The following is a 25,592-nucleotide window of genomic DNA, read 5'->3' as shown; positions in this document are numbered from 1 at the left end:
CTTAAGTTTATTTCATTCTCCAGGCAACCTGCCCTGCCATACAGGTACTAAAATTTAGATGACAAGCCTAAAATTTAGAGAGGCTAATCAAATCACAACTACTCATTGTGAGTGAAGAGAATCTTTACCCTTAGGATCCTTTCCATGGCACCACACATCACTCCCCAAAATCCCAGGGACAGCCTCTCTATTTACCTACCTCCATCTCCTTCAAAATCACAATGGTAACAAACTAATTATCCGAGATTCAAAGAAACTTGCCACCCTGGAATGCAGAGATTCCTCAGTCTCTACTGTTCTCCCCAAGGCTCCCCTCTTAATGAGCTCTCCAGGGGCGGTTGATGGAAATACCGTCTGCCTCCTTGGGATGATTCATGTGAAAGGCAATCACCTCCTTCCAAGTCTTCACCCTTCCTCATCATTTGAGTAAATCTTCAGAGACCAGTGATGGTAGCTGGGCATGAGAGAAAGCCTTGGGTTCCAGATGGCTGAGGCTACATTGAAAGATTACTTCTCTAAAGGAAGAGAAGTGTCTGAGATGACAATCACACACACAACAGTCAGAGTGTAGTGAATCCTGTCTGCTCCCACACCAAGTCTGGATCTTTTCTTCCTCACTTGATACGAGAGTTCTATCTCCCCAGCCCCCATGTTCTCCCTAATCACCAAGGCCAGTGAGGCTGAGGAGAAGATGCCTGGATTCTTGAATGACCACCCTGGAGGTCACGATCCCTTTTCTGAGTAAGTAGCTGTTATCATCTACCCATTGTTACACCCAAGTCCTACAAACCCTGGAGCATTAGAAACTAAGAAATCATGTTGTAAATCATCCCCTTTTCCAAGGACAAAATCTGAGGCTCAGATTCAGCATAGCTGAAACCACAAACCAAGTCATACATCCATGCTTCTAAAGCCATGGTCTCCACATCCCTCTGTTTCTCCTTCTCCATTTATATAATACAGGAAGGATTTGTTATTCTAGTGGGTCAGACCCCAAGGAAAGAAGTTCTGCACTAGGAATGAAACAGATGTAGCTGCCCTGATCCTGACAGGGAGACCTAGCCTGGCCTCTGGTTGTCCCAAAAGCCAGGCCTGCTGAGGAAGCTTCCAGATACTATGGCCTCACCCTGACCTCTGAACATCTTCAGAACAGCCTAAGTCATGAGCTGACACATGTAAGTGGTAAGAGGAGACTGTGGTACTGGGTAAAAAATTGGGCCTCAAGTTTTCCCTATATAAAATGAGTACCTTGATTTCATCCTCATGTTCATAATATTTCTTATGGAGTAATTCATTCTGTAAAACACATTGATAGCAGAATTGCTCTAATTAAAGAGAAAGAGACCCAAAGTACCTCTCATTCAGCCTTCCCCTCAGCTTCCTGATCCCTCTCGGGGTGGCCCCTGAGTCCCCAGGGGAGCAGTTTGGAAACTTATGAAATGGATAAACTTTAAGATCACTTCCATCTCCAACAACTTAGAATTGTACAAATGTCTCACAGGAATTTACATTCTAAAAGGAAATACTTGACCATTACACAGGGAGCTTTAGCCATGCCAGCCAGAAGCTTCGAAAGGTGACTGTAGATGGTGGGATGACTTAATACCAAGTCTTGCTGGGTAAGGATTGGAAGGAACTGGGGGAATTTCACCCAGAGAACAAACCTGGGGACATGGGCATTGTTTTCAAACATCAGAATGGCTATCATGGTATCTGATTCTTCTGTATTCCCAATGCTTGGGTTGTTTCCTGGCACTTGGTGAAATTTTGTCAAGCGAATCATAAATCAATCCATCAACCCATGAAAGGAAGGCATACCTAACATCACTAGCAAAGAGAAAGCCAGCTAACAGGATGCTGGTACTGGGGGGCTTAGTAGAATGCTTGGCTTTTGCATTTCAATCCAAGATAAATGGGCTTCTCCAATTTTGACTGCAAAGGGACAGGGGCACATTTTAGGAGACAGTGGGCTCCATTTACTGGCAATATTTTAGTGGGATGACCTGGCATCTGTGTTCCTGATGGGTTCATGCTCTGACAAATAGAAAGGAAGATAAATCTCTGAGTTTTATTTAAGACTTGATATTCTTTTTCTCATTCATAGACTTCAGATGCAAAGGGTTGAATTAATCACATACCCCAGTTCATAGCATATTGCCAACTCTGGACCCTTTTTTCTCTTACTTGTTTGCTTCCTCACCCACTCCCCACTACTGTTCCTCCCCCGTTCTAATATGCTTAACATTCAACTTTGTGTATGGATATCCTTGTTGTTTTATTGCATTTTTAAGTTATTTTTAAGGTGTACAATGTGACTTATTGATATGCATACGTTATGAACTATTACCATTTGTGTTGCATTTTTAATTTATATAAAACATCTTGTGTCATAGATCTCATTCATTCCCTTACTTTCTCACTCAGATTATGTTTTTAAAATCTATCAAAGTTGCTATAATTCTAATCAGTTGTTTCTAGACAGCTGCACTGTACCCATGGCGGGCGCCTATCACATTTACCAGCCCAGTGAGGGACACCGAGGTTGCCACAAATTCCCCATCACTGCAGCTGACACTGTGGAAACATCCTCATCCAGAAGCTTCTATTGGCCTGTGTACCAATGTCTCTGGGCTTTCCATCTAGCAGCAGGGTTGTAAGCTCATGGGATATTCATTAACTTGACTGAATCATGCCAGTTGGTTCTGTAGAGTCTTGCACCAGTTTTATTTTCCAACCAGCAGTGTCCAAGGATCCCTATATTGCCACATCCCCTTGCAAGAGTTGACCTTATCCTCCTTTCTAATGTCTGCCAAGCTAACAAATGTCAAGTGAAATCTCATGGTTTATTTTGTCATTTCTCTGATAAGCAATGGATTTGAGCATTTCTTCATAGGCTTATTAGCCTTTTGGCTTTCTTGCTCATTTTTGTACTGGGATTCATATATTTCTCTTTCTGATGTGAAAGTGATCATTGCATATTCTACATACTAGTATCTCACCTGTTATACTTGCAAATATCATCTCCTAGCCTTTCATATGTCTGTTAGCTTCATTCACACTTATGTAAACAATTTACTTTTGCCCTTTTTTTTAAGAGTATCTTATTTAAGAAGTTCTTTCCCCTCTAGCTCATAGATATTCTCCTAGTCTTTTCCTATTAACTCCATAGATTTACATGTTACCACAGATAAGCTCATAATACACCTGATTCCACCTTTATGTATGATATTAGATAACAATTCTTTCTGATATCTTTCAATATAAAGAGTCGATTTTCCCAGTATTTCCAAACATTCCATCCTTTCCCCCATTGGTTTTTAGTACCATCATTTTCCTGTATTAAGTCCTTGTATAAATATAGGTCTCTCTCTGAGCTACTTAGTTTTTTCCATTGGTCTTTTATCTGTTCTTGCACCCAAACCATGCTGTCTTTATTATTATGAACTTTTCTTATTCTTAATCTCTATTAAGACAAATGCCATCTTTTTACTTTTTATTTTCAAGTTTGACTTAGCTATTTCCTGATCTTTATTATTATTTGTAAATTTGAGAATAAAGTTATCAATGACTTCAAAAATCCAAGATATTTTGATTAAGATTGAATTAAACTTATAAATTAATGTGGGAAATAACACCTTTGTAATATTATTTATTCCATCCAAGAAGATGGATTTCTCTCCATTAATTTTAATTATCCATATGCCCTTTATTAGACTTTGCTTCTACATAGCCATTTTGTGTATTCTTAGATAAATTAATTCCTAGAGATTTAGAGTCTGTACTGTGACAGTGGATAGTATCTCATTTATTACTACATATTCTGGTTATTTCTAGTCCATTCTCTTGGTTATTTCTTTCTATTCTAGAGAGATGCTATTGAATTTTTAGGTTGATCATGTTTCCAGCACCCCTGCTGAACTTACTTATTGGTTCTAATGTTTTATTAGTGGATTCTATTCTTTTTTCCAAGGAGATGAGCCTATCTTCTTTAAATAATGAAAGTTTTATTTTTTTTTCCTTCTTTTCCTTTCACATTTTTCTTTTCTTACAGCATTAGGCAGGATTTCTAATACTATGTTAAATATTTGTGGAGATAATGGATATCCTAATCTTGTTTCTCATTTTAAAATAATGCATCTAAGGTTTATCTATTTAGTGTGAGATATGCTGTAGGACTTGGGTATAGATAGCTTCCACCAAATTAAGAATATCCCCTCCTGTTCCTAGTTTTCTAACAGAGATCACTGTAGACAGATGTTGAACCTTGCAAATGATCGTTCTGTTTCAATGAAAATTACCATGTAATATTATTCTCCTTTATTTTATTAATGTGGAGAAGTATATTGATGGAGTTTTCTGAAATCTGCATTACTGGGACAAATTCCGCTTGTTCATGATGTAATATTTTCAGTGCTATGTTGGGTTCATTTAACTATTGCTTTATTTAAGATTCTGCATCTATGTACATAAACAAAATGGGCCTATAATTTTATTTTCTTCTCTTGTTTTTCTTCTGGTTTTGGACTCGGTATCATACTGAACTTGTAAAATGGGCTGGAACGTTCCCTTTCTCCCCTCTGTGTATTATTTTCTGGAACAACTTGCATAAAATCGAATTAGCTATTTCAAAAATTTGGTAGAATTTACCTTAAAGCCACTGGAGCCTGAGATTTTTTGAGAGGGAAGGTTCTTGACTACCACTTATAATTTTTTTATAATTTATTAGTCTATTCAAATAATTCCTATAGATTTTGTATGTTTCTGGGAATTTATCCATTTCATTTAAACTTTTCATAAAATTTTCAATTTCTTAAGACTTATGATTTTATCTCTCATGCCTGAAATAACTTCTCCTTTCTTGACTATTTTTTCATGCATTCTTTTTTTCCATGATTAATCTTGCCAAGGGGTCTATATCGTTGATATTTCATAAGATCTGTGTATTAGTTTCCTAGGGTTGCTGTAACAAATTACCACAAACTTAGTGGCTTAAAACAACAGAAATGTATTCTTTCACAATTATGGAAGCCAGAAATCCATAACCTTAAAATAAAGAGATCCTCCTGAATCACCCAAATAAGCCCAGTGTAATCATGGGGTCCTTCAATGTGGAAGAGTGGGGCAGAAGAGAACCAGAGAGGTGGCAGCACAAGGACTCACCCATCATTGCTGGCATCGAAGGCAGAGTGAGGGAGTCACTCATCAGGTGATGTGGGCAGTTTCTAGAAGCTGGAAAAGGCAAGGAACTAGATTCTTCTGTGGAGCCTCCGGGATGGAATACAGCCTTGTTGACATCTTGACTTTTCAGACTTCTGTCCTACAGAACTGTAAAATAAAATTTTGTGTTGTTTTAAGCTACTACGTTAATGGTAATTTGTTATAGCAGGCATAGAAAATTAACACACATTCCAATAAGAATTATCCTAAAGAATAGAAAACCCTTGAGGACTTTTGTTCCTTTGCCTCTTTTCCTGGGAAAGACCACTTTGTCCTAGGTCTGTACCCTGTTGCTCTGCTGTCCCCTCTAGCTTAACACGTAGCTTAGCACTCCTTCCAGTGACCACTCTATTCCCCTCCTCAAATACACTAGCCTGGCTTACCGTAGATTGCATCTACTACCCTTACCCTCTGCCTGACTTCCTCCAAATCGCATCTGTTATTTTTCAGCTGTACACAATTAAGTATGGAATACTAACAAGAAATAGTATTATTAGTATAAGCAACACTTACACAGAAATTGTAGTTCTCAAACACTTTTCAGATATGTTATCTTACTTGAACTTAGCAGTAAACTTCAAGAGATGACATTTTATCTTCCCCATTTTTCAGATGAGAAAAAAAAATGAAAACAAATATTCCCAACGGGAAATAGCCAGTATCTGAACCAAAACTAATTCCCAAGTCATGAATTTTTCCCATTGACTTTCCTAGGAGTCTAGTCTCCCAGTTACTAATGTAAAACCCACAGTCTTATAAGGGATGGTCAGGGATAACATTTCTGTGAGCCAGTAATTGTGAGCCAGGTGGAAACCAGTAAGAAGCAAAACAAACTTGGACCCTGCCTAGGTAGCACTTTCACCACAGACCTGTCTACATGTTGTCCATGCCTTAAAGGACCCTTGCCTAGTGGAAAGATCCAATTTGGGCCTTCCGAGCACCCAGTATCTCAGAGAGGAAGGAAATACTTCAGAAAACAATGCTGCTGTGTGCATGCACTTGTTCAAAGGTTAAAAGAGAAACAAAAGCCTGAGTTCTCCTAAGCAGGGCCATGAGTTTCATTCAAGGTCACTAAGCATTAAAAAAGATTTGTTTCTGATTGTCAAAAGTACCAGAAAGATGATGAAGACACAAAGGAGTACAGGATGTGGACTTCTCTCATTCAAACTGTATCCCTAACTGTACCCTCCCTTACCTAACATTATTTGACCACTACTTATAGGCTCTCTTTTCTGCTCTTTTCTCTAAAAACAATCCTGTCCTAAGGTGGGGTGGGCATATGGAGTGCATGGCTCTGTGACTCAGCATCTCACTGTCAACCCAGGTGGCTGCTGGCTGGTTCTAATTCTATGTCCAAATGGCTTCTTGTTGTGTCCTACTTCAAATGAACCCCTACCTTGGTAGATAGATAACTCATGCCTCAACTCCTGCCACACTGGAGCCTTGGCTTATTCTCCTTGGCTCTTGCCTTTGGGGGGACAAAGAACCCATTCTGAACCTTGGCACCTTTCTGTGCATACCTCTCAGTATTCTTTTGCCAAAATACTGCATCTTCCCACATTTCTGTTGCCCACTCTCTCACCCCTTAGAGTCTTCTTGTCCATAGAGCACTCACCATTTAGCTCCTCTGTGTCTTCCTTGATGCCACCCACCTCCCAAAACCACCAAGCTCAAAGTTGGGTAACTGAACTTCCTCTGCCAGAGTCAGTGCTCCAACTTCTCCCTTACCCTTGACAATTCCACACCTTAATGCACATGTCAAATTTCCAGGTCCCAGCCATTCCTAGTCTGACCTTCTTGCCCATAATTAAACTCTCAAATCCATTCCAAAACCACTTTTTTTCAAGAGGGGCTGGGTCCAAGAATGCAATCTCTACAGTATTTATGTGATTTCTATAGGGAGAATTTAGGTTACCCTACTTTTCTTATATAGGGGGAGCAGAAAGACAGAAATCCAGGCCAGAAGCACCAGATGTAAGCAACGAGGGGCTGGCAGCTGATCAAAAACTGAGGCCAGACAGAGCAAAAAGATGTATCTTAGATACAACTTGGGAAATGAAGCAAAATGATTACCTTCTGAACAATTTTCCAAGTATCTTTACCACATATCGTCAGAATAGCCCAAGAACATGAGTATCACACGTTTTGTCTTTGGATCAAAAACAAGAGATGAAGTACTTTGTTCAAGTTCACAAAATTAGTCAGATGCAAAGTTGGAATTGAAATCAAGGTAGCCAGAGGCACCTGAGTGGCCAGCCAACTCTTGATTTTGGCTCAGGTCATGATCTCACAGTCATGAGATCAAGCCCCATGTTAGACTCTATGCTGGGTGTTGAATCTGCTAAAGATTTTCTCCCTCCCTCTGCCACTCTGCTCTCTCTCTCAAAAAAATAAAAATAAAAATGAAATGAAATGAAATCAAGAGAGCCAACACCAATTCTATGAAGTTATGGAGTTCTATCATAGAATACATGGTGGGCTGCATGATGACTCTCCTTCTGCAGCACACAAGCTGGAACAAGTGTTAAGATATCCCCTCTACCAGACTGAAGACCCCAAGCCAGGACACACACCTAACATTCCTTCATATTTTTTATTTACAGGAAATCAATGCTGAGGGGAAACCAGAGCCATATTCCTGAATTCCTCCTTCTGGGACTGACCAGTGACCCCAAATATCAGGAGTGGCTCTTTACCAGCTTCCTAGTCATGTATCTGGTCAACATGGCTGGCAACTCAGTCATCATTGCAGCCATCCGGGGGGACACCCGCCTCCACACCCCCATGTACTTCTTCCTCTCCAATCTGTCCCTGGTGGATGTCTGCTTTACAACCGTCATCGTGCCACGGATGCTGGCAAACATGTTGAGCAAGACCAAGAAGATCCCCTTTGCCCAATGCCTCACACAGATGTATTTCTTTGTGGCCTTTGGGATCACGGACAGCTTCCTCCTGGCTGCCATGGCAATAGACCGCTACATGGCCATCTGTAACCCACTGCATTACACCACGACCATGAGCCCCCAGCATTGTCTCCTGCTGGTGACGGTGTCCTGGGTGCTGTCCCACCTTCACTCACTCACCCACACGATTCTCATGGCCCGCCTCTCCTTCTGTGGGCCCAACGTCATCCACCACTTCTTCTGTGACGTCCAGCCACTGCTGACGCTCTCCTGCTCTGACACGTCTGTCAATGAGCTTTTGGCCTTCACAGAGGGCTCCTTGGTGATCATGAGTCCCTTCATCTTGATCATTGTCTCTTATGTCCACATCACCCGTGCCGTTCTGAGGGTCCCTTCTCGAGGAGGCAGGCACAAGGTCTTCTCCACCTGTGGGTCCCACCTCACAGTTGTGGCACTCTTCTATGGGACCATAATATTCGTGTACATTCGCCCCTCATCCACCTACTCAGTGACAAAGGATCGTGTGATCACTGTCGTCTACACAGTGGTTACCCCCATGCTGAATCCTTTTATTTATAGTCTTAGGAATAAGGACATGAAGCAGGCCTTGAAAAAGCTGATCAGGAGAGTAGAATAGCAAAACCCATATATGGTACTTGTCAGCATTCATTCATTCAATAAAAACCCATGAAACACCTGCTATGTGCCAGGAACTGTACTTACTTATTAAAATATTGCCAAGATACCTCAATCATAGCTCTGTCTTCAAAGTTAATCACAGTCCAGTGGGGGGGAATGAGACAATTACAATAGAAGGTTATTATACTTCTTGGTAAAAATAAAATGAGACACAGATGTTGATGCCTTACTGTATTAGACACATAGTTTACCTTTTTCTCTTGCAGTCTCTGTCTCATGTTTGTCACAGATATGACCAATGTTGTGTAAAATATCCTGATGAAAATCAGGAAAAACTTCTGTGGTGATTTTTTTTTAATCCATTAGGATATGGGTCAGCTCCTAAGAAGCCTCAGTAGGTCAGTGTTCTCATCATATGAGTTAATCACCTTAGGCACAATCCCCTTGGGTCTAGCTAGATTTTCTTGTTACTTTTAGAATAGCTCATAACTTCCCCAAAGCTGTTCACATATTTTTCAGAGAAGGCAGCTTCACCAGTATGGTAATAAGGCCCTAAGATTATGAGGTCAAGCACTTAAGTTACAACTCAGTCCCACAAATTGTGACCATAATCAAGCCACAAAGTCTACTGAAGTAGACTTTTCTTCACCTACATAATGGATACAAAAGTAATCTCACCGTGTGGTTGTGGGTGTCAAAGGAAAAATTCCAAATTTAGCAACTTTTGATTATTTACTTAACCCCTCTGAGCTTCTGTTCCCTAGTTCTAAAATTTTACTGCTTGTACTGGAGGTCCAAATCTGCCATCACCAACTCTGATCTTGGGCAAGTACATTAACCTCTCTGTCCCTCAGTTGTCATATGCAAAGTGGATTGTTGTGAGGATTGAATGATAGAACAAGTGTCCTAAGACATATACTATTTATGTTTTAAGTATTTGGAATAGTGTCTTGCACATAGCAAGCTCCAAATAAATTTCAGCCATTACATCAAAAGTATATGAAAGTGTGTCTGTAGACCCTTCCCAAATAACGTTCGAAGCTTTGTAGTGAAGTGGGAAATAGTCATATTGTCATACATCCTCCAAGTGAGTTCAGTCTAAGTGTCTCCTGAAACTATTTCAGTATTTCCAAGTGTTTCACTATAAATGATCCTGTCCTTAGGACCTTATAACTATGTTGTCAATATTTTTAAGAATTCCAGTGGGTACAGAGAAGGCCTCCCCAATATCCACAATAACAAAATGTCCCCCAGCCTCCTTTTTCCCTCCCTCCTCCCTCCATCCCATCTTCATTTCCAATAACGTTTAAATAATTCCTCTATCAAATAGAACCTTCATGAGGAATGCTGTTCAGCACTTCAAAGTTCTGAAATACAATCTAAAGCTGTGAGATATGAAGGAGACAAGTGAAGAAAAGATGGAGGACAAAAATATAACTTTACCCAGGAGGAACTAAGGGGACTGGATACAAAAAAGGGAGGGGGGAAATGTAGGAACCTTCCTGCAGAGGAAAAGAGAAGTTATGGTAGATGATTACATTGCTCTCCAAAGAGTACAAGCTTTCAGGGGCTCCTGGGTGGCTCAGTCATTTAAGCGTTGACTTCAGCTCAGGTCATGATCTCACAATTAGTGAGTTTGAGCCCTGCGTCGGGCTCTGTGCTGACAACTCAGAGCCTGGAGCCTGTTTCAGATTCTGTGTCTCCCGCTTTCTCTCTCTCTCTCTCTCTCTCTCTCTCTCTCTCTCTGCCCCTTCCCTGCTTGTGCTCACTCGCTCTCTCTCAGCTATAAGATAAGTAAGTTCTGGGATCTAAGATACAGCCTGGTGATGACCATTAACAATATCGAATTATATACTTGCAATTTGCTGAGAGAGTAAATACTCTTAAGCATTCTCACCACAAAACAGAAATGGTAACTCTGAATTGATGGATATGTTTATTGTGGTCATCATTCCACAAAGCATATGCATATCAAATCACCATAAATATGTACAATTCTATAAGTCTAAAACTAGAAAGATTCTGATTTCCAAAATGAAAAACCCCAATGATGTTACATAGGACACTGTGAACCTTTCTTACACACTGGTGAAAAAGAATGACCTGTAGCTACAACTTTCCATATGAATGAATGGCAACAACATAAAATTGAATATGGATGGACCTAGAGAGCATTACGCTAAGGGAAATAAGTCAGACAGGGAAAGACAAATACCATATGATTTCACTTATGTGTGGAATCTAAAAAGCAAAACAAATGAATAAACAAAGGAAAAGCAGAATCAGACTGTAAATACAGAAAACAAACTGATGGCTGTCAGGGGGGAGGAGACTGGGGAGTGGGCAAAATGGGTGAAGGCAAGTAGGAGGTATAGGCTTCTGAAAGTCATGGAATGAATAAAAGGTACAGTGTAGGGAATGTGTGGTATTGTAACAGCATTGTATGGTGACAGATGCTAGCTTCACTTGCGGTGACCACGGCATGACGTACAGATTTGCTGAATCACTGTGCTGTACCCCTGAAACTAATGTAACATCATGTGCCAATTATATTCAAATAAAAATTTTTTTTTTTTCAACGTTTTTTATTTATTTTTGGGACAGAGAGAGACAGAGCATGAACGGGGGAGGGGCAGAGAGAGAGGGAGACACAGAATCGGAAACAGGCTCCAGGCTCCGAGCCATCAGCCCAGAGCCTGACGCGGGGCTCGAACTCACGGGCCGCGAGATCGTGACCTGGCTGAAGTCGGACGCTTAACCGACTGCGCCACCCAGGCGCCCCTAAAAATTTTTTAAAAAAACATAAAATTGAGTGAAAGAAGCTAAATGATTCCATTCATGTAAAAGACAAGAAGAGGCAAATATAAATAATACATGATTTTCACACATAGACATAACTGGTAAAACCATAAGAAAAGTGTCCCATGTGTTTTATATACTCATTTTTATATATGATTTATTTTGCAATTTATAAAATTTAAAGGAATTTTGCGTGCAGAAGCCTCTATTACTTCAGTAGATTTTTATAGATGAGCCATCTCTCTGCCTTCTAGAGTCACAGGAAACACATCTGTTCATAGAACAGTAAGAATGTGAAGACAATATGTAGCCCACCCTACATCAAACCTGTCCAATTCACTTATTATTATTATTTTCTGAGAAATAATAGGGTTTCTTTAAGAGGATTAGAATCTGATTAGAGTACACACTCCTTGGCAGATTAGGGTGGGGGGAGAAGGCAACCCCTCCCCCGCTTGTGCCCAGGGCAAGGGTACCAGGTGTAGTACTCTCAGGAGTCACAGACCTGGTCACTCTGAGACAAAAGTGCTCCTGACACTATTGGGACTCACAAATCCAAGGCCCAGAAGGGCCAGCTCGGAGGTTGGACATTTGCCCCATTTTGTCTCTAACTAGGAGGTTGGGGATTAGGTCCCAGGAGATAACACCATGTGAAAAGCCCACAGCTCCTCCTGGTTCCTGTTCCTGAGGACAGGTTGCTCCAGCCCCAAATCGTTAGTCCATGCTGCTGTTACAGAGAAGGAAACAAACTGAGGTTGTAGCAAGTCCTCTTGAAGAGAAGAAGGAAATGCAAACCAAACTGGCAAGGCAGACAAAACATCTAGTGATGGGGACGGGGCGCCTGGGTGGCTCAGCCGGTTAAGCAGCCAACTTCGGCTCAGGTCATCATCTCGCAGTCTGTGAGTTCGAGCCCCACGTCGGGCTCTGTGCTGACAGCTCAGAGCCTGGAGCCTGTTTCAGATTCTGTGTCTCCCTCTCTCTGACCCTCCCCCATTCATGCTCTGTCTCTCTCTGTCTCAAAAATAAATTAACGTTAAATTGTTAAAAAAAAAAAAAATATCTAGTGATGGTGACAAAATGTGAAGATGATCAGAATTTCCAGGTAAGACCTGAGGGGGTAGAGGTGGGAGGCATTGGTCACACACAAACACCTCCTCCCCTATTCCTTCCTCCTTTCCTGTCCCTTCCTCACTCTCAGCCAAATAGAACCTGGCTCTCGTAACCACCATGAGAAAAGCTTTGCTTTGATTTGATATCCATGAATGCCCTGAGTGTCCAGCCTGAAGTTAGTGCAAGTGGTCCCCAAGCCCCCGGCAGTGGCCAAGACATGGCAGCTGTGCAATAACAATGCTGAGAACCCCTGGATTGTACATAGACAATTCACTCCCAACCCACTGGATTGTGAATGGCTTCTGGAATCAGTCTATACCACCATCCAAGGAGTGAAATAATCTCCACAACAATTAACAGGTCAACAAGCCCTATCTCTTTTTTTTTTTTTTTTAATTTAAGACTCAGAAGTATATGCTATTTAGATTTATTTAGGCTCATTTTACAATTCAGGTTCTAGAAGGTAAATGATTTGACCGAGATGGTATGCCTGGGGATTCAAACCTGGGCCTATACATGTCACAAGTCCAAATGGATGCTCTGTCATGGTACTACTAGGTCAGAACCATTGCCATCCAAGGTCACAATGATGATATTGGTGACTATGGTATTTACAACTCTATGAAACTTTACAGTTTTCAGAGCTCAACTTCCCACAGACAGGGACCAAGAAAAGTCCAATTTTCTCAGGACTGAGGGAGTTTCCTGGAAGTGAGGTGTTCAGTTTTGAAAGCAGAAAAGTCCTGGATAAACACAGAGGACTAGTTGGTCACTCCAGAAGGCACCTTTCTTCTGTTAAATCCATCAGGAGTAAACAATAATATCAGGAAAATCTACTATTTGACAAGCAGTTGATATAAGTCAGTCACTGTTCTAGCTCTTTACGATCCTTACCTAATTTAATCCTCAACAAAGTTCTGATTTCAGCATTATTACTTTCATTAAGCAGATGCCGAAACTGAGGTCAGAAAACCGTGTAGACCTGTTCAACATCACAGCGCACAAGGAGCTGGTGGCCCAATGAAGCGCTGTCAGACCCAGAGGCAACGTATCTCATCACCACATCATGACATTCGGACAGGCTGGCGCTGACTGTGTGTGTGTTCATCCTTCCATACCATCCAAATGCACAACATAAAGTCTCTCTTTGGGATTTTCCATCCAAAGGTCCTGAGGAAACCTTTAACTGATTCTGGTATTTTCATGCTTTCAACAGTCTTATATGATAGGTTTATGTCCACATCTTACAGGTGAAGAAAATGAGACTCAAAGGTTACAAATAATTTACCCAAAATATAAAAAGCAATGAGGGTTGAGAGAGAGATGACTCTCCTTAACAACTGTGTAGTAAATGCAGATCCTCAAGAGATCCTATTCAGGCCTCACAAGCATATGAGACTGATATTTTCATTTTTTTAAAAAGGGGGAGAGTGGACTAAAACCTAGGAAGTTTCTTCTTAGCTAAGCTCCAGTTCAACCTCATCCAGGAGGTCTACAAGACAACTCTGAGACCGCTAAAATGCAAAGTTCATTCCCAAGATCACCCACTGTCACTGTCCACAGTTCTCGGCCCTGAACGTGCTTACAACCCACCATGAGAGACAGGAGTGCATTCTTGTGACCTTTGAAAAGAACACAGTAAATAGAGGAAAGGCTTTTTTTTTTTTTTTTTTTTTTATTTATTTTTGGGACAGAGAGAGACAGAGCATGAACGGGGGAGGGGCAGAGAGAGAGGGAGACACAGAATCGGAAACAGGCTCCAGGCTCCGAGCCATCAGCCCAGAGCCTGACGCGGGGCTCGAACTCACGGACCGTGAAATCGTGACCTGGCTGAAGTCGGACGCTTAACCGACTGCGCCACCCAGGCGCCCCAATTTGAATGATATAACCTTTTGGAGTCTATGTACATTTAAGCAAGATTTTCCTGCACCTGTTCTACTTTAAATGGCAATTAGAAACCAAACCAGCGTCTCTGACTTCCTGCTCCTGGGCTTCTCTGCACACCCTGAGCAGCAGCCTCTCCTGTTTGGACTCTTCCTGGGCATGTACCTGGTCACCGTGTTGGGGAACCTGCTCATCATCATGGCCATTGGCTCTGACCAGCACCTCCACACCCCCATGTACTTCTTCCTGGCCAACCTGTCCTTCGTCGAGACCTGCTTCACCTGCACCATTGTCCCCAAGGTGCTGGTGAACATCCTGACACAGCGCCACACCATCTCCCACGCTGGGTGCCTCGTGCAGATGTACTTCTTCATGGCGCTGACCCTGCTGGATGACTTCCTGCTGGCCGTGATGGCATATGACCGCTACGTGGCCATCTGCCTTCCTCTCCACTACACCACGATCATGTGTCCCCAGCGCTGCCTGCTGCTGGTCGCCGCATCCTGGCTCTGCTCCCACCTCCTGGCCTCCTCGCTCACCCTCCTCATGTCTCAGTTCTCCTTCTGTGCCTCTCATGCCATCCCACACTTTTTCTGTGATCTTCTCCCTCTCCTCAAACTTGCCTGTTCAGACACCCAGATCTTTCAGGTCACGATGTTAACTGAAGCAGTTCTCTCCGGCATGATTCCACTCACCTGTGTCCTGGTCTCTTATGCCCACATCATGCACACAGTTCTCAGGATTCCCTCTGCTGGGGGGAAACACAAAGTCTTCTCTACCTGTGGCTCTCACCTGTCAGTGGTTAATCTCTTCTATGCGACACTCTTTCTGGTGTATTTCCAACCCTCATCCTCCTACTCCGCAGACACTGGAATGGTTGTATCTGTGATATATACGATGGTCACCCCCATGCTGAACCCCTTTATCTACAGCCTGAGGAACAGGGACATGAAGGGGGCTCTGTGGAGACTCTTTGGCTGGGGAAGATGTTCTCCTCAGTAAAGGGTCCTTCCTCAGACTGGGAGCTCAGGCTCTCTGAAATGCCTTTTCCCTGCACTTCCCCATTGTAATTTTGAAAACTCAAGTTCAACCAAGATGGATGCTCAACATCACAACCAGGTTTAACAGAGAATGCCTCACTGGCCAGAATTATAATCAGAGATACTGGAAAAGGACAGAGCTGCACCCCTGGAAGATGAGTGGCCAGCAATCCCTACAGGGTGACTTGACTAGTGGTATAGGCATCCAAGCAGATCCAAGCCAGAGAGTAGGAATCACCAAGAACGACATCAGACAGAATTTGGGTGCTAGGAGGAAGCCGGGTAGAAGCAGCTCAGCCTGGGACTAACAGGTCCCACTCAGCTACAAGAAATGCTCACAACCAGGAAGGCTCAAGTGCTCGGAGTTTCAGAGACCATTTCCAAGCCCAACTTTGGAAACAACTCACTGATAGGGACTAACCTACCCATGGAGAAGGCTGCACCAAGAAGACACGCTATTTGCTGGGACTAAGAGGACAAGAAACATTTGAGGAGAAGAAACTAGGCACCGACACTTCAGAGGACTGGCCCCAAATCACACATCAGGGATCAGATCTAAGATTCTGACAGAGAGTAATTATTCGTTATGGACAAGTCCTTGATTCTTTGGCTTTTAAACTCTGGTTTATTTCATTTGTCTCAACTACAGAATAATCCATGCTCATTATAGTAAATTTGTAAAACATGAATAGGAAAAAAGAAAACACTCACTATCCCTCCATATAAAGAAAGCCACTGATAAGATTTCACAGTATTTCTCACCTATCTTTTTCTAATGACTTTTTGTCTTTACTTTGTTGAGAAAATACTGCTGGTACAATTATATATACTTTTTTGCTTAATCTTATAACATGAATTGTCTCCATATTATTATCTCTTCCTGAACATTTGGCTCTCTGAGAATACATTATAAAAAGTGCCCAGGATGTATATGGCATTTCACCATTGTTGGATGATTAGGGGGATGAAAGTTTCTAAGCTTTCACTATTACAAATAACGATGCAAAGAAAATCGCGAAAAAGAAATTATTTTCATATATCTTATTTAATATTTTTAGAAGTAGAATATCTATGGGACACCTCGGTGGCTCAAGTCAGTTGAGTGTCTGACTTCAACTCAGGTCATAATCTCACAGTTCATGAGTTCGAGACCCACATCTGTGCTGACAGCTCAGACCCTGGAGCCTGCTTCGGATTCTGTGTCTCCCTCTCTCTCTCCTCCTCCCCTCCCTCACTCTAGCTCTCTCCCTCTCTCTCTCTCTCTCTCTCCCTCCCTCCCTCCCTCCCTCTCTCTCAAAAATAAACATTTAAAAAAATGTTTAAAGATTCTCTATCTCTCCCTCTGCCCCTCTCCACTGTTCATGCTCTCTCTCTCTCAAAAAAAAATAGATAGATAGATAGATAGATAATAGATAAAGTAAGTAGGATATCTAAGTAGTACCTTTACAGGACCATCTATCCAGCCAGCCAAAATTCCCAAATGAGAGTGCCCTTTTGTCTACACCTTCTCCATATTTTGATGTTCACATTGTATCCTTAATTACAAATGATAGGATAGCCAAAATGGTATCTCCTTGCTTTACTTTTAATTTCTTTGATTGTTGGTGAAAGCACTATTTTCCTCAGTCTGTTAACCATTTTTTTCCATTTCACTCTTTTTCTTTTTAAAAAATTGTTTTAAATGTTTATTTATTTTTGAGAGACAGAGAGAGAGAGAGAGAGAGCGAGCGAGCATGAGCAGGGGAGGGGCAGAGAGAAAGGGAGACACAGAATCCGAAGCAGGCTCCAGGCTCCGAACTGTCAGCACAGAACCTGACACGGGGCTCAAACTCATGAAAGATGAGATCATGCCCTGAACCTAAGTCAGACACGTAACCAACTGAGCCATCCAGGTGCCCCATCTTTTTTTTTTTGAGAAAGAGTGAGTCTGATTGTGAGCAGAGGGGCAGAGACAGAGGGAGAGAGAGAGAATCACAAGTAGGCTCCAACCTTCCAGCACAGAAACTGATGTGGGACTTGATCTCAGGAACCCTGATTTCATGACCTGAGCCAAATTCAAGAGTCAGATGCTTAACTAACTGAGCCACCCAGGCGCCCCTATTCCTTTTTTAACTGAAGTGTAGTTGACTGGGGCGCCTGGCTGGCTCAGTGGGTGGAGCATGCAACTCATGATCTTGGGGTCATAAGTTCGAGATCCATGTAGTGTATAGAATTACTTTATGATATACATTTGTAAATATTTATTTGAGACAGAGAGAGAGCAGGAACAGGGACAGAAAGAAAGAGACACAGAGAGAGAATGCCAAGCAGGCTCTGTGCTATCAGCACAAAGCCTGATGAGGGGTTTGATCTCATGAATCGTGAAATCATGATCTGAGCCGAAATCAGGAGTCAGATGCTCAACCGACTGAGTCACTCCCATACCCTTTTGCTTTTAAGTAAAATCTTCAGAAAGAAAAAATGAGCATAGATAGAAGTACACTTGACATGTAATATAATAATATTGCTTTCAGGTGTACAACATAGAGATTTGACAATTATATACATCACAATATGCTCCCCACAATAAGTGTATATTTGGGTGTTAGGAAACTCAGCTAGAAATAATCTTAGGAGTATAAGGCATCATAATGGCTATTAGAAAAATTTTTTATATGAATGAAAACCAATTATGATGGAAAGAGCCCAAATATCCATCAACTGATGAATAAAGAAGATGTGACATACATATATATATATATATATATATATATATATATATACACACACACACACATATATATGTATATATATACACATATATAATGAAATATTACTCAGCCATCAAAGAGAATGAAGTCTTGTCATTTGCAATGACATGGATGGAGCTAGACTGTATTATGCTAAGCGAAATAGTAAATCAGTGAAAGACAAATATATGATTTCAAACACATGTGGAATTTAAGAAACAAGACAGATGAACATATGGGGCAAGGGGGAGTGAAGAGAGGGGAAAAGACCATAGAAGATTCTGAACGATAGAGAACAAACTGAGGATTAAGGGAAGGAGGTGGTTGGGAGATGGGCTAGATGGGTAATGGGTATTGAGGGCACTTGTGATGAGCACTGGATGTTGTATGTAAGTGATAAATCACTGAATTCTACTGAAACCAATATTGCACTGTATGTTAACTAACTGAAATTAAAAAAAACAATTATGAAACATTATTTACAGGAAATTCTTCACAGGAAACTTACAGTTCTTACAGTTACATGCAAATATTAGAAAAGAGAAGGCTGCAAAATAAGCTTAGAATCCATCTTAAAAAGAACAATAAAATCAGTCCAAGGAAGAAAACAGATGACAGAAAAATACAACAAAATAGAAAAAAAAACATACGATAGAGAAGACCAACAAAGCTAAAAGATTATTTTTTTTTTTTAATTTTTTTTTCAACGTTTTTTATTTATTTTTGGGACAGAGAGAGACAGAGCATGAACGGGGGAGGGGCAGAGAGAGAGGGAGACACAGAATCGGAAACAGGCTCCAGGCTCCGAGCCATCAGCCCAGAGCCTGACGCGGGGCTCGAACTCACGGACCGCGAGATCGTGACCTGGCTGAAGTCGGAAGCTTAACCGACTGCGCCACCCAGGCGCCCCAAGATTATTTTTTGAAAAGATCATTTATATTCCTCTGATGAAAATGGTCAGATGGGGAAAACACCAATCATCAGTAACAAGAATGAAGAAAGTGACATTACCTCTGATATTAAATAAAGAGGATATTATGAACAATGTTAAAGTTTATTTATTCGGGGGGGGGGGTGTCGGAATCCCAAATGGGCTCTATGCTGTCAGCGCAGAGCCTGACATGGGGCTCAATCCAACGAAGCACAAGATGATGACCTGGGCCAAAATCAAGAGCCAGACAGTTAACCGACTGAGCCACCCAGGTGCCCCACAATGATATATAAATTTTAAATTTTAGATTAAACACAAATTTCTAGAAAAATATAACTCATCAAAACTAATTTAGTAAGAAATAGAAAACTGGAATAGACATATCACCATTGAAGAAGCTGAATGTGTAGGCTTTCCTCAAAGAAAGTTTCAGGCCCAAAGGGCTGTAAGAGTGAGTGTCTATACACAATCCAACCAGGAAAATATTTCAGGCTTCCAAACCCTTTCAAAAAAATTAGAGAGGCACCAGGCTGGCTCATGTTGGGTGTGGAGCTTAATTAAAATTTAAAAAGATATATTATATTAAAATTTAAAAAAAAGAAAATGAGGAATATTCACTCAATTCCCTTTATGAGATTAGCACAACATTCATACCAAAAAGTGACAGGAACATTGCAAAAAAAATTACCATTACAAGTTGATCTCCATGAAGATAAATGCATCAAAAATTTTATAAAATAAACATACCAATTCAAACTAAAATATTAGCAATACGATCACAACAATGCAGAGACAATAAGATATATCATTACCAAGTTGAGTTTTCCTAGGAAGGTATGGTTGATTTAACACTCAAAAGTCAATCAGAGTAAGTCACCATATTTACAAAGCAAAGGACAAAAATCATTAGATGCAAGAACATCTCAATAGATGGAAGAAAAAAGAAAAAACATGTCATACAATTCAACATCCACTCACTGAAAGTCCTCCTAGAAAAATGTGGATAGAAGAAAACTTTCTTAATCTCAAAAAAAAAATTGCCTTTTTGCAAACACACAGCACATATAATATATAAAGCTTATACATTTAAATCTCTGCTGTCTAAATGGGGAACAAGACAGAATACCAGCTCTCACCATAGCTAGCCCACACTTCACCTGAGGTCCCACCCACTGCAGGAGAGGAAAAAAAGGTTTAAACTCTGTAAAGGAGGAAACAAGGCTGCATTTTGTTTACAGATGATATTTCCATATAATTGCAATTCAGAAGAGTCTATGGAGCAACGATTTGTTTAATAATTAGCTATATTGATGTAAAAACAAATAAATATAGACACCTACACACACATACACACACACTTCATAACATACACAAAAATCAATTCCAAGTGTACTAAAGAACTGATTGGGAAGAGCATTATTATAAAGTTTTTAAAAGAGAATGGTGGAAAATGTCTGCCTCAACTCAGGAAAGAAAGGGCTTCTTCAACTAGACACAAATAAAACGCTAAGGGAAAATAATTACACACACACACACACACACACACACACACACACACTTGAATTCAATCAGTTAAAGTAAAAATATTTATTTAGCAAACAGCACTATAATGAGTGAAAAGACAAACCACCAAGATATAAGAAATATTTATAATGCATAAATCAACAAAAGGCTAGTATCTAGGATAAATAGCTCTAAATAGTTCTACAAATACATTAGAATATAACAAATAACTAAACGGAAAAATGAACAAAACTTTAAACAAGCAGTTTCAAAATAAGGAAATGAAAATACTAATAAGTATTTACAGGGTCCTCCATCTCATGATTAATCACTGAAACATAAAATCAAAGCATCAGGAATGTCCCCCAATGCACACCCAACATGATGACCACAACGGAAAAGGCTGAAACCACCAAGAGTTATCAAGGATGTGGTGCAGCCAGCACTCGCACACACTGCTGGTACAAGTGCAACTTGACACAATTTCTTTGGAAGTCAACTTGATGTGTGCACTAAATGGGGGGATATGGACATCTCAGATCCCAGCAGTGCCGCTCCTAGGCATGTCCACGACAGAAAGGAATGCGTGTGCACACCAAGAAACATGTACAAGAATGATCATCCTAATATCATTCCTAACAGCCACAAAACCCAACTATTCCTTCAACCTTAGAGTGTGTGAGTAACACACACGGTTAAAGTGGAGCAACTCACCTCGATGGTAATGAACAGACTGCCACTACATACACCTATCTAGATGAATCTCACACGAGTAAACTTTCGAACAACAGAAGCCAGAAACCAGAATACATAATGAGTGAGTGTGTCTACTGAAGTTCAGAAACAGGCAAAGATAAAATAAACTGTTAGAAAGAGGATAGGGATTATTTTTCTCTGAGAAGGAGAGAAAAGTAATGATTTAGCAAGATACACAAAACGAGCTTCAGATGTGCTGGCAATGTTTTACTTCTAAATCTGGGAAGGGATACATAGATGACTGCTTTCTAATAATTTCCCGGGTGCAAGGTTTCTGTTTTCTGCAGTTTTCTGTATGTGTTACTCTACGCTGATAATTTTTTTAAGTCTATCCATCTTTATTTTATTATTTTTTATTATTTATTTTTTTAAAGGGAGAGTGACTGGGGAAGGACAGAGAGAGAGAGAGAGAGAGAGAGAGAGAGAGAGAGAATCCTAACCAGGCTCCACACAGCACAAAGCCTGACATGAAGCCTGATCAAATGACCCTGGGATCATGACCTGAGCTGAAATAAAGAGTTGGAGCCTCAACCAACACACCCACCCAGGCACCCGATTAACTTTTTTAAATACAACAATTACTACTACATAGGCACCAGAATATCTATCTACATTTCTATCATAAAAAATCTCTCATGAGAGAAGGATTTTCTGCATGTTCTCAGTGAACTCATTGAGCAACAAAACATGATCCGAATTTACACAAGAGTTTACATTCTCAACTAGTTGTACTCAGTGGGAATATGCATTCATTCTGTCATGGAAGTGCCATGTGTCTGATTATGGAATGCTACCCCAGAATCCGCTGAAAGAATCACAGACAACATACACACACAGTAATTCCCAAGCCAGAAGTTCTGAAACTGAAACGTCAGCAGGCGGCAAGGGTGTACAGTGAGGGGTGTATGAGACGACACTGAACAGGAACGCCCTGTGGTTACAGGCGTCCCATGAACAAATGTGGAAGAATAATGCAGGGCAATATAAGCGATCTACAGAAGAATATAAAAAGTATAATTCCATTCGCATAAATGACAAGAACAGGCAAATTTAGAGTAAACCATACAGTTTAGACATCTATGCGTGTTGGTCCTCAAACTGGCCACAGTACACAGAGGGCAGGGACAGAACAAGGAAAGAGGCAGGCCACTCTGGATTGGTAGGGAGCAGTGCTAATAAGCAAGGGAACTTACGCACAAGGCATGTGTCTTGGGCACCCCAAGACAAGTTGATACCCACACCTGCCTGCCAGAATCCTAAAAGCTTATACAGAGAGAGGCCTCATAGGGGTTCAGTCACTTCACCCTCCAGAAGGTCTCAACAGCACCTTGCTCTCTCAGGGCTGTGACCTTCACACCGGCTCCCACTGTGGGAACAAGGGCAGAGCTACATTCCGAGGAGAGGAGAGGTGAGGAGCCTCCCGTTACCTGGGGACAACTTATGGATCCAATGGTGGTCACATCTTCTCCATGAACTCTTCAACAACGCACATGTGGCAAAGCTATAAAGAACAGAAAGAAATAGTACACATATTCACAATGGTTATTTCCTCAAAATGGGGAAGAAAGGATATGATTAAACACACGTACACACAGGGCTTCTACAAGATTGAACTATATACCACTGAAGCTGAGTGGTGGGAGAGTGGTCAGTAATTTTATTATCACTCCTTCAACAGCACATACACATTTTATAAGCTTTTTTATGTAAGGTAAAATTACAACAAAAGATAAATATATTCAGAAACTGTATCCCAAGCCTGATGTAGAGACCACATAGTGCTTGTATCTCTGTTCTCTGGAGTCAGAGAAAATAGGAATATTCCTGCTACTATTTCTACTATATGACAATTGAAGGTGTTGATTGTGCTATTTTATCTACATTTTTCCCCTTGTTTTCTAGGACATACTGCATTCCATCCATGGGGACTGGGCTCCAATTAGAAAAGTATGACTCCATGATAGAGCCAGGCCCCGGTCAGGATCAGGGCTACGAGGATGGATCCAAGCAGCACGTCACCCCAGGGAAAACCAGGAAGGCCATCTGGTCATCTGAACGGTCTTATCACTGACACTGCTGGGACTCAGGGGACCACGAAGCAGAAGGGCCAGCTGGGAGGTTGGACAATCGCCCCACCTAGGCTCTAACTAGAAGATCTGGGAATGGGTCCCAGGAGACACTACCTGTGAAAAGTCAGCAGCCCCTCCTGGCTCCTGTGCCTGACATGTCACCAAGGACCTGAGTCTCCAGTCCATGCTGTTCCTACAGACAGGGAAGGCTCAGTGACTCTAGCCATGTCTTCTCAAAGAGTCAGTGGGAGAGCAAACCCAATCTCCTTCCTGGAAGTGTCAGAGACTGAGGCTGGCCAGCATGTCCAGGTAAGAACTGAGGCATATGGATGGGGAATGAACAGTCCACCTAAGGCCCCTTGTAAGCATGCTTGAGCATGCACACACACGCGCGCGTGCACACACGCGCGCACACACACACACACACACACACACGCACGTAGCAATTCGGCTTCTCCTTTTGCTTTTTTCCTCTCTATCCTATACCTGTATCTGCCAATCGATTTCTGGCTCTTCTGATCACCTTCTCTGGTGTCCTTCATGTCCCTGATGGTCCTCTCTGAAGTCACTGAAGAGAATAGTCTTCAGACCACCCTTTCCCAAGCCCCACCTGTGATGTTCACATAGCACCTATGAAATAAAAAAGCACAGGTCCCTCTCAGTCCCCTCGGTCTGTACTCAGCCTGTACTAGTCAGAGCTAATTTTAATTTAAACAAGATTCTCCTCCAATTTCTCTCCTTGAAGGAAATCAGCAACCAGACCAGCATCTCTGACTTCCTGCTCCTGGGCTTCTCTGCACACCCTGAGCAGCAGCCTCTCCTGTTCGGACTCTTCCTGGGCATGTACCTGGTCAGCGTGTTGGGGAACCTGCTCATCATCATGGCCATAGTTTCTGACCAGCACCTCCACACCCCCATGTACTTCTTCCTGGCCAACCTGTCCTTCGTCGAGACCTGCTTCACCTGCACCATTGTCCCCAAGGTGCTGGCGAACATCCTGACACAGCGCCATGCAATCATCTACACTGGGTGCCTTGTGCAGATGTACTTCTTCATGGTGTTGGCTCTACTGGATGACTTCCTGCTGGCCGCGATGGCATATGACCGCTACGTGGCCATCTGCCTTCCTCTCCACTACACCACGATCATGTGTCCCCAGCGCTGCCTGCTGCTGGTCGCCGCATCCTGGCTCTGCTCCCACCTCCTGGCCTCCTCGCTCACCCTCCTCATGTCTCAGTTCTCCTTCTGTGCCTCTCATGCCATCCCACACTTTTTCTGTGATCTTCTCCCTCTCCTCAAACTTGCCTGTTCAGACACCCAGATCTTTCAGGTCATGATGTTTGCTGAAGCAGCCCTCTCAGGTGTAGTCCCTCTCACCTGTGTCCTGCTTTCTTATGCCCACATCATCCACACCATCCTCAGGGTCCCCTCTGCTGGGGGGAAGCACAAGGTCTTCTCGACCTGTGGCTCTCACCTTACAGTGGTCCTTCTCTTCTATGGAACTGTCTTTCTGGTGTATTTCCAGCCTTCTTCCTCCTATTCAGCAGACACAGGTATGGTGGCATCTGTGGTATACACAATGGTCACCCCCATGCTGAACCCCTTTATCTACAGCCTGAGGAACAGGGACATGAAGAGGGCTTTATGGAAATTCCTTGTCTGGGGAAGATGTTCCATCCCATAAAGAGACCAGAAAAGAAGACCAGGCTTTTTGGAATTCCTTCCTCATTGGACTTCTCTATTACAATTTTGAGAAGCTCAAGTCTAAGGTAGGATTAATGCTCAGCATCACAAGCAGGTTAAGGAACAAATGATACCTGACCTGACAGGAGGGGAATAGAACCAAGGGGCCAAGGACAGCACTCCTGCCTGGAGACAGGGAGTGGCCATCAATTCCTGCAGGGTTTCAAAGCAGAAATGGCACCGACAAAGTTAAACAGGCAGGGAAGACTTTATTCAAGGCTCTTGCAATAGGGGGAGAAAGCGGAGCTCACTCTGAACCCAAGTCTGCT

At 42.0% G+C, this 25,592-nt stretch overlaps 3 protein-coding genes across 3 annotated transcripts; all 3 read left to right on the top strand.

Moving 5' to 3' along the window:
* Window positions 1-7,827: 7,827 nt before the first annotated feature.
* On the top strand, window positions 7,828-8,757 carry LOC131490822 (olfactory receptor 1L6-like). The gene has a single exon (XM_058693283.1). The coding sequence runs from the start codon at window positions 7,828-7,830 to the stop codon at window positions 8,755-8,757; it is 930 nt and encodes a 309-aa protein (XP_058549266.1).
* A 5,855-nt stretch (window positions 8,758-14,612) lies between these two features.
* On the top strand, window positions 14,613-15,554 carry LOC131490952 (olfactory receptor-like protein OLF4). The gene has a single exon (XM_058693350.1). It carries the CDS (start codon window positions 14,613-14,615, stop codon window positions 15,552-15,554), a length of 942 nt encoding a protein of 313 aa, XP_058549333.1.
* Window positions 15,555-23,805: 8,251 nt separating this feature from the next.
* LOC131490951 (olfactory receptor 1G1-like) lies at window positions 23,806-25,264 on the top strand. Its single transcript, XM_058693349.1, has 2 exons — window positions 23,806-23,889; window positions 24,326-25,264. Exons 1-2 carry the CDS (start codon window positions 23,806-23,808, stop codon window positions 25,262-25,264), a joined length of 1,023 nt encoding a protein of 340 aa, XP_058549332.1.
* Window positions 25,265-25,592: the final 328 nt, after the last annotated feature.

Source organism: Neofelis nebulosa, chromosome 12 (assembly GCF_028018385.1).
Source record: "Neofelis nebulosa isolate mNeoNeb1 chromosome 12, mNeoNeb1.pri, whole genome shotgun sequence".
Lineage (NCBI taxonomy): Eukaryota > Metazoa > Chordata > Mammalia > Carnivora > Felidae > Neofelis > Neofelis nebulosa.
The sequence above is the reverse complement of the archived record's forward strand: the minus strand, read 5'-3'. Positions and strand labels throughout refer to the sequence as shown.